The following is a 13,298-nucleotide window of genomic DNA, read 5'->3' as shown; positions in this document are numbered from 1 at the left end:
CTTACAAAGGTCGGATTTGGGATTCAAATCCTAACAGAGAATACAAAAAATTAAGGTGCAAAGAACTTTTGCACAATTCGATCACTTAAAAGCTAATTTAGATAATAATTTTCATATTAATTTTCAATAGATAGTCTTAAAAAGTGTGAATGTTTACTATAATTGGTGAAATTATGGTAAGGTAAAATTTACGTATAGTCTAATTTACTCTCTCAAGACTCCATTTATTAGCCTCACTGGATTTGTTGTTATTGTCATCTTTTTGACATGACAGAATGATGTGATTTTTTGCTTTCTTTGTCTCACCGTCATCATCATTGTCTTACCTTCTTCTGAAGTTTTGGTGTCAAATTCTCCTTCGGGGAATTGCAAGTGCAAAAGTGGAGTTTAAGTCAAATTGTCTCGTGAAGCGGTTGTCCATTTCCTTCGAGTCCGGAGCCAAAATGACATATTTTTGCAGCCATTAGCTCAAAATAGATTGCCTTTTTTTTTATACCACAATGGGTATTTCGTTGATTATCCAACGAAATACCCAACAACACTGTTCCTGTGCCTCACTGATAACTTGCATTTCGCTACAAGTGTAGCGAAATGCAACAATTTTTTTTTTTTTTTGGCATTTCGTGAATCTTAGAACGAAATAGGTTTTTTTTTTTTTTTTTTTTTTTTGTATTTCGTGAATTAATTCACGAAATATAATTTTTTTTTTTTTTTTTGCATTTCGTGAATTAATTCACGAAATATAACTCACTTTTTTTTTTTGTATTTCGTGAATAAAAAAATGAAATATGAAAAATATAATTTTTTTTTTATTTCATCTAAAAACGAAATTGGAAAATATATATGATTTTTTTTTTATTTCGTTCATCTAAAAACGAAATTGGAATATATATATATAATTATTTTTTGCATTTCGTTGGTAGATCGGATTTTTTTTTTATTTCGTTGATATACCAACGAAATAGGAAATTATAATTTTTTTTTTGCATTTCGTGTATTAGAAAACGAAATAGGATAAAAAAAAATTGTATTTTGTTTATATAAAAAAATAGGAAAAGCAAAAAAAAAAATTATAATTTCCTATTTCGTTGGTATATCAACGAAATAAAAAAATATATTTTATCCTATTTAGTTGATCTACCAACGAAATGCAAAAAAAAAAAATTATATATATATATTCCAATTTCGTTTTTAGATGAACGAAATAAAAAAAAATTCATATATATTTTCCAATTTCGTTTTTAGATGAAATAAAAAAAAATTATATTTTCCATATTTCGTTTTTTTATTCACGAAATACAAAAAAAAAAAAAACAATTATATTTCGTGAATTAATTCACGAAATACAAAAAAAAAAAAAAAAAAAATCAGTTTCGTTCAAATTCACGAAATATATAAAAAAAAAAAAAACCTATTTCGTTCTAAGATTCACGAAATGAAAAAAAAAAAATATATTTGTTGCATTTCGCTACACTTGTAGCGAAATGCAAGTTATCAGTGAGGCACAGGAACAGTGTTGTTGGGTATTTCGTTGGTTATCCAACGAAATATCCATTGTGGTATAAAAAAAAAAGGCAGCCTATTTTGGGCTAATGGCTGCAAAAATATGTCATTTCCTTCCTTTATTGACCGTTTTTCCTTGGTCGCAATAGACAATTTTTCTCTTCAATCAGATTACTATGTTCAACATTACAATCTTAACTCATACATGGAGAAGTTTGAGGATTGTGGAGTTGATGATGGAACGAATAAAACACACCAAATCATGATACACATGTGAAATACCACCACTTTCTTTGTGGGTTAATTTACCCCACGAGAGAAAAATTAAAGCGTGGAGCAAGTGTTGCAGACAATTCTCTTCAAATAATCAACAAAGCATGAGGTGAAGCAAATTGACAAACCAACTAGTTAATGCACATCTTGATTTTGTGGTCTCCTTTTCTTTATTAAGTTGGGTTTGTAGGACCATTGAGTTCACTTTTATTTCAAAGTAATTAGCACCAAAGAGCTATATGAAGTGTGGCACTTCCTCTGGTATCCTTTCTAGTCTCTAATTCTTATTTTTCTGCAATTGGCTACATTTAGTTGTCACCAATTCAAGGGAAGATTAGAGATAAAACAACTGATATAGTGCTTCTTAACATGGACTTAAGTATATGCTGCAATGACTACACTATTGTTACACAATGTGGCATGATATAACCTTCCTAGTTTCTAACTGAAGATTCTACCACAAAGAAAGGGATTTGAAAATGAAGAAAATATGTCGGATGATCCCTTTAATTTGATCAACCGGTAGAATTGTTGTCTTCACCAGGGTTCTGCTTAATCCCGCTGCAACAGAAGAAATGTGGCAACTTGACTCGACCACAAACCCTGCAAGTTTGTTTGCATCAACAAGATATGCCAATAGCGTTATTATGCGAAAAGGGGTTGCATTTGAAACAAGAAAAAGATAAGTTGAAGACAAAAAGAGCAGAGAGAATCGGGAGCAAATACTGAATTTTACATTTGTCAGTCACAAACACTTCAAATAAAGTTGACAGATAATATAAACAAATCAGATGTTATGCCCTAGTCATCTTAAGTGTAAACCTAGATAAGCATCATCGTCGTTATTAACTATTATAGAGTATAGACCAAGATAAGCATCACCCTGCAAAGCGCACGCAGCCCCCTTGGAATACCAGCTTTAAAAGTTTCTTAGCTGGTGGAATTGTTCTATTGCAAGACAAGGATAGATCATTTTCCAAACACATGACGAGGTCATACTAATTATACTTGTGTGGTTAGTTGAGCAAGGTACACCTTGGACGACATTACTTTTAACAAGTCATCTATTTACAAAAGCAACGTTAAGGAACGTCCTAATCATGACTATTATGAGCACTAGCATGAAAACAAAGCAGATTTTTTTCAGTAAAGGTAAGAACACAGAACTGGAAAAGAACGGCAGAATGAATTAACAATTCACGAGAAGGGGAGTTTAGAGAGGAAGAGAGTTGCTAATAATAACAGAAGATAAACTAAATTCGAAACAGGCAAATGTTTGGACTAAGAAAATGAGGCTAGCAGATAAAAACCTTCTTGACATTCTGAAACACAATTATACATCTTCTGACAGCGTGTCTATATCTTTTCTGAGTAGAAGGGTTATCAATTAATTCTGTTTTATGATTTTGGAAAATATTTAACTGTCATCTGCTTCAAAACACAGTTAAACCAATGCACTTCAGCAATTGGAACTTCAATCCGCAAATTTGAAGTAAAATTTCAAAACTGAAATGTTTCAACTAAAATCAAACCAACTTTGGTACTAGTATGCAATGATAGAACTTAGTTAGAGAAGTCCCAGATCTGGAATTGTCAACTGAGAATCAACAAATGTTCCGAGCAGTTAATTTTGCAATCAGACATTTCTGGCTCAACCTCAGTACTCAGACTGAATGCTTCCATTCATTTATCAGTAGTCGAATTTAAGAACAACAGAAGGAAAAAAAACAAAAGCACATTGAACTTCCACAAAGAAGGTTAACAGAATGTCAACCAAACATTGGCGAATAAGCTAAGCAACCCAATGCAAACTGAATACATGGAGTTATTATCTAAATAATCATGTCCTTATGTTGATTGCATAACCCTCTTTTACTCTTTTTCTTTGTTTTACTTTTGTAAAAAATTTGGGGGCTAAGGTGTTTTCCATATTCAAATCATTAAAATTTGCCCTTGAAATCTAGGTTCATATTATTTTTGAGAGATTGCAGGTAAAGTAGTATTTTTAAAAATTTATAATTTAAAAAAAAAAAAAAAAAAAACTCAAACCAGCTCTTCTAAATTCAGGAGTATACAGGCTAAATGACACTGGGGATTTTGCTTGTTAGTTAAAACTTTTCAAATCAAACTTGTCTACTTAGCTGGAAAAGCTCTTACTTGCAACGAATGATCACCGGAACGGGTTTTAGAGCCTTTGGTCCATTCCTTATGCCTCTCTTGTGAGGGGAAGTCTGCATCATCAACCACAACCCACAAAAGAAAAAAGCAATCAGATGTAAATTCTGCAACTTACTCTCTCCAAGAGAACATCATCCTACAACCCAAACAACCCCACACACATAACTTCAGAGCATCTACATATTTTATAAAAACATGTGATGGAATAGGAAAATCTAAACAAGTGTGCTAAGCTAGCATGCACAACCAACTAAAACGCGTTACGAAGGATTAATGTTGTTTAAGCCAATGGCCTGTGTTGCTCGATACGGCTATGGGTATCCGACACAGGTGTGGATCTACGGGTTGGATTTCTCATCACATAAATTTTAGGACTTGGGGGTATAGATCGGAACTTCTATTTAGTTAAAATACAATTTTGTTTTAGCCAGCAATACTTAACTTGATTACTATTTAAGTTAAAAGATCAATAATTCTTATCCGAATCTCTTAACCTTATCTAACCGTATCTGACTTCTTTTTATGCTTTTATTGAGCCGGGGGTCTTTCGGAAACAGCCGTCCTACCTTGGTAGGAGTCAGGTCTGCGTACACTCTACCCTCCCCAGACCCTACGATGTGGGATTTCACTGGGTTGTTGTTGTTGTTGTTGTTGTACGTGTAATTATGGCTTTATTTTATGTTACATTCTCAAAAAAAAAAATTATGGCTTTATTTTTTTTTTAAATCAACCAAATGCTTATGGTTTACTAGTTACTACTAAACTTCATTGACGGGTGCTAGGACGACTTTCATTTAGATGATCCGAGCAACACATAGAATGGCTTTGCTTTCCTGGAACAAGGATCATATTCCAATCTATAACCGATACTCAAGGGGTACAAAGGGAAGGAAAGAAAAAAGATGAGCATAAGACATGTACTAGCAAGAAGAAGGGAGGAAAGTTCTCTCAGCATATATATCCTCCAAAGTGTGATTAAGTGTATCACTCTTGCTACTACTTAGCACATAAAGTCAGTCGAATATGTTCAAAGTGATCCTAAACGGCAGCTAACTACAGAATATTCCTTGAGGCATTAAGCTTGCATTGCCTCAAATTGCTATGAACAGGCAAATATGCAATAATTCCTACAATCTCAGTGCTATATGTCTATCATACTAAAGGATATATCAAGTAAATGGATTAAGCTTAAGTTTAAATTGAGTACTTTACTGGTCCACACAGCCAAATCAAGTTCTAAAGTGTTAAAAGTACCTTTAGTTCCTAGATGTCATATTTCAAACCAAAGGGTTATCTTCTAGTATGACCGTAGCTATAACGTTTTCAAGAGAGCACAGAATTAAGCGAACAGGAACAAGGGAAGTGCAAAGATTTCGCAAGGTTGCTTAGATAAACTAGCAGGAATTGATGTTAAATACAAAATGCCAAACAGCTATAGAAGTAGTAGAGAGACCCCAGTAGAGAAATCTTCTAGTACAAGATAGCCCAGTACCAACTACAGAATACGATCACAAAGCAGACAAACCATAATAGGAAAAAAATGAAATATGTAAACTCTTCCAAACTATTATCCCTTTACAGAACCAAAATGACCTGCCAATGACAAATGCGAGTAAAGCAATGGATAAATGAGTACATAGTGAACCTAATCTGTCAAAGCAGAATGATATGCAAGGAAGCTACCGCAACAAACAATAACAACAAAATTATGCCTCAGTCCAAGCTAGCGCAAGAAAACTTAATCCTGAAAGTGATGTCCAGATTGCATAACAAAGTACAAACGCGCTAGGAAAGTACTCCCTCGGTCCTAATTTATCTGACACTCCCTTTTTAGTCAGTCCCAGATATTTTCTATATTTAGTAACAACTTAACTCTAAACTTCTCGTTTTACCCTTATGAGATGATTTATAGTCATAAGTTTCAAAAACCTTCCTTTCATTCTAAAACTATGTGGCCAATCAAACACCATCACATCAATTGAAACGGAGAATTTACTGAACTATCAACTCGGAAAGATGAACACACACAATAGCAAATGTGTTTAAATTTAGTGGATATTTTAACTCAATCAACTATGTCTAAGTCTCAAATTCGTCAAACGACAGATATATGAATCTTCCAAATATTCATTCATCATAGTTAGACTATTTAAAGCACGCCGTGAACCTAATTACGACCCTAATTCCTTTACCTGAGGTGAGACCAGCAACACTTCATGACACTCACATACGCAGAGTTAAATTTAAAGTTTTGCTCCCTCGGTCTCGGTCTCAATTTATGTGATACTTTTCACCGTTCAAGAGTCAATTTGACTAAACTTTGAAGCTAAATTGGATTAGATTAACTCAATATTTTAAGATTAAAATTTATATATTTGAAAACTACATATGTTGCAACTTTTCCAATTATCAATTTGGTGAAAGAATACGTCAAAGTTCATGCAGTTTGAATATCGGGGACGAAAAGTATCACATAAATTGGGACAGAGGGAGTAACTAATTAAAAGTACAAATTCATTATAGGTGCCAAATATAAGAGGAAAAAGATATCTTTGAGAAATCAAACCTTCTTCTTAGGAACAGCCATAAGTTCCATGGACCCACCAATGAATCCTATGTTACTGTTAGTGTTGTCATTTTCAGGTAAAACTAACGACGGTGACGTGGCCGTCGGCAAATTAACCACGCTATCTAGTGGGGCCGGACGGGGAGTGACGTGGACAAATCGACGGATAGTGGAGTTCACGCCGGCGATCGAACCGCCGGTTCGTCGGATTGTTGCACTTAGAGCCATTTTTGCTGGTGTTTTTGAGCGTGTTGAAAGTATAGAAGAAAGTTAGAAGTGTGAAAGAGTGAGGGCGAGGAAGTCATATGGGCCCAACATTATGGGCCGTCTCCAATTAGTTATTCATTTTTTTGCGCGGATTGCCCTTCTTTTGGGGTGGTCTTTAAATTTTGCCCCTCATATTTGTGGTCTTTAAATTATGCCCCTCATATTGCTAGTCTTTAATTTTTGCCCTTTGCGTTGCAACCCTGAGCGTTCACGCAGAAATCATGAAGTTCTGGATTCGAACCCCCGCTCAAGTATAAATTAAAAAAAAAATTGCAAGGCAAGATTTGGGTCGCGTGTATGCCGAACCCGGCATACATTTGTTAAGGAATTACCAAAGTTATGCCGGACCCGGCATACTCTGCCTTATGGGCAAACTTGGCATAAGTATGCCAGGTCCGGCATAACTTTGGTAATTCCTTAACAAGTGTATGCCGGTGGGGGCATAGCGAAATTTAAACTCTGCCTTGCGAATTTTTTTAAAATTTTTGACTGAGTGGGGGTTCGAACCTGGAACCCATGGGTTTTAACCGAAGGGCAAAATTTAAAGATTTCAAATATGAGGGGCAAAATTTAAAGACCACCCCTGCGAATTGCCCTTAGTTATTCATTTGTTTTTGGGCAATTTGCAGGATTGGCCTTCGCTGGGGGTGGTCTTTAATTTTTGGCCCTCAAAATGGTGGTCTTTAACTTTTGTCCTTCAAGCAGAATTTGCACATGGGCATTCTGCAATTTGAAGGACAAAAATTAAAGACCACCCCAAATGAAGGATAATCCGCGCAAAAAAATGTTTGTTTTGCACAAAGGCGCGGGTCTTTAATTTTTGTCCCTCAAATTGTTGTCTTATATTTTTTGCCTTCACTTAAAAAAGCAGCCGAAAATACCTAGAGGTTTTGGGTTCGAACTCCCGCTTAGTAAAAGAAAAAAAAATTGTAGAATTTATTTACGCCTCAAGACAAATTCTGCCTTAAGGCCTAACTTTTGCCCGAATAGGCCTAATTTTGCTACGAAACTCTACCTTGCGGTTTTATTTTATTTTTTTGCTAAGCTGGGGTTCGAACCCAGAACCTCAGGGTATTTTAGGCCAAGGGCAAAAATTAAAGACCATCAATTTGAGGGACAAAAATTAAAGACCACCCGAATAAGGACAATCGTGCAAATTGGCCTTACTTATTTGGGTTACAATGTAAATGGGTAAGATGGGCTGGTCTTTAATGTTTGCTCTTCAAAATTGAACTTATGTCTAGCGGAACATAAGTTCTTTTAATAAGGGATCTAGCATAGCATGTAAGATGTTATGGAGCGAAAATATAAACAGTCAATTCATTAGGGTTGTCATCTTCTATCTGGAAAGTTATCCACCCTCTTCTCTTTATCTGTTAAGCCTCGCTATTATGGGATAACTTACACCCCGCGAAAAATTATTTGTCTTGAGGGACAAAAATTAAAGATCGATACAAAATAGGGGGAAAATGCAAATGACCCGATAAGTTTAAGAATATACAAGAAAATTATCAGCGGGTAGCCAAATCCTAATTTTTAACAATAATGCACAATTTATGCACCTACCACCAATTGGACTTATTCATTTGATCATTCGTTGTCTTATCATCTCTGAAATCACCGAGTCAGTTCATCAATGAAAAATTTTCACCAAAATATAAATTTTGAAACCGCAATTAAAGTTGAATCAGAAACTGTAACAGCTTTTTGAGTGGGCGTGGTCGAGATTCGCTGAATATACCTAGACTAAGTTATGTACCAAATTTGAGAAATATTGGAGGCAATTTGGGCTAGATTGGAGTCAAATTTCAGAACCTGGAATGCGTTATTATGACATTTGCATATCATGTTATATATTGTATTAATTAACGTGTATTGCAACATTGTATATATTATATGTCACACAAAGAATTTCGTGGATATATATAAATATACATTATATACAAGAGATAGATGGATATATAGGGTGATACACACTGATATATATAGAGATAAACATCGGGATATATGAAGGGAATTTTCTTCAACCTCGAGTTTTCAATTTAAAAACCATCTCAATTCTGTCTCGAGTTATCTCTAAACACCTCAAAAATTGATATTCAAGCTCCTTAAGCTATTTCCAATAAAACTCAATATAACCCAATCGAAACAAATAACAAATATGCAAATCGATAAACTTGAACTAGCTTTAATGGTCTTTTCAAGTCCTTAAAAATTCTTCTTTCCAACCTTTAATAACTATGAGTTTGACTTTAACAGGGAAAATCCCAAATTGAAATGACTTATCCCTTTCTTGTTGGAGAAGAGAGAAGAGGGAAGACTTGAAGTAGAAAAATACAAGTATAGGTCTGAGAGATTGACACACACAAACTAAATCCACACTGTTATAAGCTCGGAGGAGTTATTTAATTATTAGTCTATCCGGAACAGTTCATGTGACTTATTTATTTTTAAGTCATTACAAAGAGAATGGTTAGAGGCTATACGTCCACCAAATAATGTATGAGGGATCTGGTTGTGTACCAGTTCCCTTATGCAGTGCAGTAAGTAAAGAAGGCACGATTTTATCGTGGAAAAACTCCTTGCTCAAAAGATTAAAAACCACGACCTACCTCAGTATGATTTCACCTCCACTAACCGAGCAACTTCAGGTTACAACTCTATCGTAAGCTAGGAATTAACTCCCATTATCCCTTACCGTTACAATAACGCTTTTGCAACCTAGGAACTAACCCCCGTAGTCACTCCACACTTGCAATACTCCGATTGCAAGCACCTCCACTTGACTAGCTCTACCCAAGGACCACTAGTACACCTAGACTAACTCTAACCTAGTGTACCACTCAGAAGCTTGCGGAAACACACTTCCAGCAAGTACACTTTGAGACTTTTCAAAACACCTACAAAACAGCTTCTTAACACAGAAGAATAGGTTTACAATTTAAGCACAAACGAACAAAGATTTACAATAACCTAAAGAACATAGACTAAACTCATATCAGGATCTGGTTCTTCAGCTTGAAAGTAACTTTGTTTTTGCGATCACTTGAATTGTTGCGGCGACAGCTTTTGCACAAGTTAGATTAGGTTTTTCAAGTGATACACAATATGTTGCAACATATTGTATATATAGTGGGAAGCATGTGGGATAGATAGAGACCACTCATTCAATAGTTTGACCTAAAGCATGGGCCAGCTCACTGCTGTACTTGTGCAGTGAGTAGCTCGGCTTTACAGCTGTCTCTGCTGATGGTGCATAGTACACAGAGAGTAGATCACAGACCAGGTCTCTATCTGGTTCTGAATCAGTTTGACAATTATCAAAACAAAAAGCACTCGGATTTGTCAATCTCCCCCTTTTTGATGATGACAAACTTATAGACGATGTTCCCCCTGAGAACCAGCTTCCTACTTGTTTCTTCTGCGAAGCAGACCATCATTGTCAAGGAACCCATAACATGTTAGCAACATAATACCATTTTCAACTGGAATAAAAAAATTGCCACAATATCATCACATATCAATCTTCCAGTTCTTCCCCCTTGGTTCAGCATCATGTCAAGCAGACCATCATAGTAGAGCGCAAATTGTCCCCCTTAGTTTAGCAGCATGTCTTCTCCCTTAATCACCACATGTTAAGTGAACTAGCAACATGTCTTCCCCCTTAACCACCGCATGTTCAGTTCAGTTCACTTTTACCTCATAATTATATCTTCCTCCTTTTGGCAACATCAAAAAGATTAAAGCACAGCTAACAAGAAGTTCAGATATATTAACTCAGAGCCACAGGGGCAACATAATCATGAATAAGATAGAGGAAATCAAGCTAGCAGTAAGGCACAGAAACACATCAATATGCCAATAGAAAGATCAGCACAAGTGCAGATAGTAATCTATTCAATATACACAAATGATAGTTAAACTGCAAATTTGGCAAAATTCAGGAAAAAGGTGACTTCAATTTTATGCAAAAGGGATAGGGCCTAGGAAGGATTTACTGGACAGTGTAGAGACTTGAAGGGGCTGAGCAAGTATAGGTCAATTTCTATGGGCTTGACGATCCTTTATCATCTCATCTCTAAGTGCGTCCACTTGAGTTCTCAACTGATCCCTCTCTTCCCGTAGCTTCTTAATTTCTTCTTCTGCCTCTCTCCTGAAATCTGGTTCTTTCGGTCATTCAGCCAGTTGGGCTTTTAGAAGATAATTTTCCTCCGTGAGTCGTTTGATCTCTGCATTTGCCGCTTCTTGAGCTTCAATTAGAATTGAGAGAATGGATGGACTTCCAGTATTAGGTCCCCGTGGCACAAAATCACACTCCTTCAAGGTTGCAGAGAGAACACATGGTCCTTAGTTCCCAAGGAGGCTCTCCCAATTCTTACATTAAGTGCGCAAGAGCTTTCGTTACGAAAAATCCATACAGGAGACCAGGTCCTCCTTGCACAATTTGCGCCACCTTACTCATTCTCTCGATCATGATGGCCGGCAAGTTGATTGGTTTAAAAAATGTAAGCTTTCATTAGACCCAGGTCTGTTATCGTGACGGTAGATCATCCCTCCATCCTTGGCAAAATCCCCTTGCTAACAAACTCGAAAGCTCGTTGATGCTCAGGCTTAAGCTCACTCTTTCAGAGACCAGCTGTTGTTGCTAACCCTCAGCTTTAACAATGACTTTCTGGAGATCTCTTATCTATTACTGCCTTCAATCTCACTGTCTTTACTCCCAAGATTTTCCCAAGTGTCGACTTAGTGAGCACATACTCTGTCAGATTCACTGTTAGGGCCAGAGCATTATCATAGTATAGCAGATTCTTATAGAATTCAACAATTTCTACTTCATATACACATGGTGGTGGTTGAGTAAAGAGATATCTCCGCTCTTGGAATTCCACCAGTTCCATCAAATCCTTCATTTATGGCTCTTTTCTCTCAACTTAACATAAAAACTCTCCCAAAGATAACCTTTTGATTTTGTAGGTTCTTTTTACTACTTCTCGTCTTGGAGGAACCTGGTCTCTTTACTTCGAAGGTTTAGGGAAGTGAATAGAGGACATGATGAGAAGGATGTCTTTTAAACAAGCTGAGTTGACACTTTTGGAATAGGTGTAACAGGGGACAAAGGATTGGTTTAAGTGGCGATTTGGCACATATACTATTTTGAAGGATCTTAGAAGAGGAAAGGATATATACTTTATTTGTCAATCTTACCGTTCAAATACATTTATGAGTACTGAAGGGATTACTGACTGGAGATACGGAGACCAGGTCTCTGAGCGGTAATTTGAATGTATCAGCAATCACTGTGAACTGTGCAAAATTGCTTGCGCTTAAGTTCTCCTGATCCTCCTATGTATGTATACTTGTAATGGTACAAAAGTGAGTTAGATATAGCCAAAAAACACTTGCCAGCGATGTACCTAACTTCCTTTGTAGCCATTGAGAGATCCCCTCCTGCACCATTTGAGAAAAAAATCATCTCCATACGACACACATCCTGCTATAAGGGATTTGAAAGGAGACCTTTTGACCTCAGTCTTTGCATCTTGGAGCTGTCATGATTTATCAATTTATGTTGACTGCTCCTTCTCTTTCCCACCTCTTTAGGCGATGTCAGTAGTTGGATGTGGGAACCCAAACTAGATTGGGTATTTTGTAGTTGTAGAAAGGATGGATTAAGTTTCTTCTAACCCACTCGGGTAGCATGTTCCTTTTAGCGTGTTCCTTTTCTTCCTTCGAGATCCTTTCTATTGAGGGCTTGTTCCTTTGTTTCTCGTTCCCTTCTTGACAAGGTTCCTTTCTGTTTGAACAACTTCAGTCCTTGTTTCAAAGGCTTCCTGGTGGTGATCAGATTGTCTACCATTTGTGTGTACCCAGTTTTCCATATTGAAAACATGATTGCTGTGAAGATTGTAGGGCGCCTTCTCCTCCACAAAGCCAAGTCCTCTTTTGCTGTTTCCATTGGTCTCATTTCTGGAAGTAAATTCATCAGACAACTAGATCCATTTGAGAGTTTTGTCAAGATCGAACTTAGCCCTTTTTAAGTCGTTCCTGAGCTGCTCATTCTTTTTAGTTTCAGCAGTGAAGTTCAGCTTTACTTTCTTCAGCTCCTTTTCATGCTCCAAGAGGGTCTTGCTTGCTTCTCCTCTTCTTTTGAAGGAGATTTCCTCATCTTTTCTCGCTTGACTTTCCAACAAGATATTTTGTTGGTTTGTCTCATAAACTTGATCCTTCATATCTTTAGCTAACACACACAAGTCCTCCCAATCCAGTTCTATTTCATCAAGAGTAAGATTTAACTCATTTGTCTCTGCTATCAGGGTGTGATATGCATCAATCAACACGCCTGACAGTGATATGAGTTTCCTTTAAGAGTAAACTTTCAGGTTTTTCTTTAATCGAAGAAATTTACCTCTTTGTTCTCATCATTATCATCATCATCCGTGTCAGATTTAGCCGTGAGTGTAAAGTCTGACTTATGCTCAGTTGCTTCATCATTAATTGCCATCATGGACAA

The 13,298-nt window shown here is 36.4% G+C and overlaps 1 protein-coding gene across 1 annotated transcript; it reads right to left on the bottom strand.

The window, feature by feature from the left end:
* Window positions 1-2,021: 2,021 nt before the first annotated feature.
* Window positions 2,022-6,813, bottom strand: LOC132615383 (uncharacterized). Its single transcript, XM_060329986.1, has 3 exons — window positions 6,521-6,813; window positions 3,934-4,007; window positions 2,022-2,379 (listed from the first exon to the last, which is right to left on the bottom strand). The coding sequence occupies exons 1-3, from the start codon at window positions 6,746-6,748 to the stop codon at window positions 2,292-2,294; spliced, it is 390 nt and encodes a 129-aa protein (XP_060185969.1). The 5' UTR covers window positions 6,749-6,813; the 3' UTR covers window positions 2,022-2,291.
* Between the last annotated feature and the right edge of the window lie 6,485 nt (window positions 6,814-13,298).

Source organism: Lycium barbarum, chromosome 10 (genome assembly GCF_019175385.1).
Source record: "Lycium barbarum isolate Lr01 chromosome 10, ASM1917538v2, whole genome shotgun sequence".
Classification (NCBI taxonomy): Eukaryota; Viridiplantae; Streptophyta; class Magnoliopsida; order Solanales; family Solanaceae; genus Lycium; species Lycium barbarum.
Note: the sequence above shows the minus strand (reverse complement) of the source record. Positions and strands in the feature narration are given on the sequence as shown.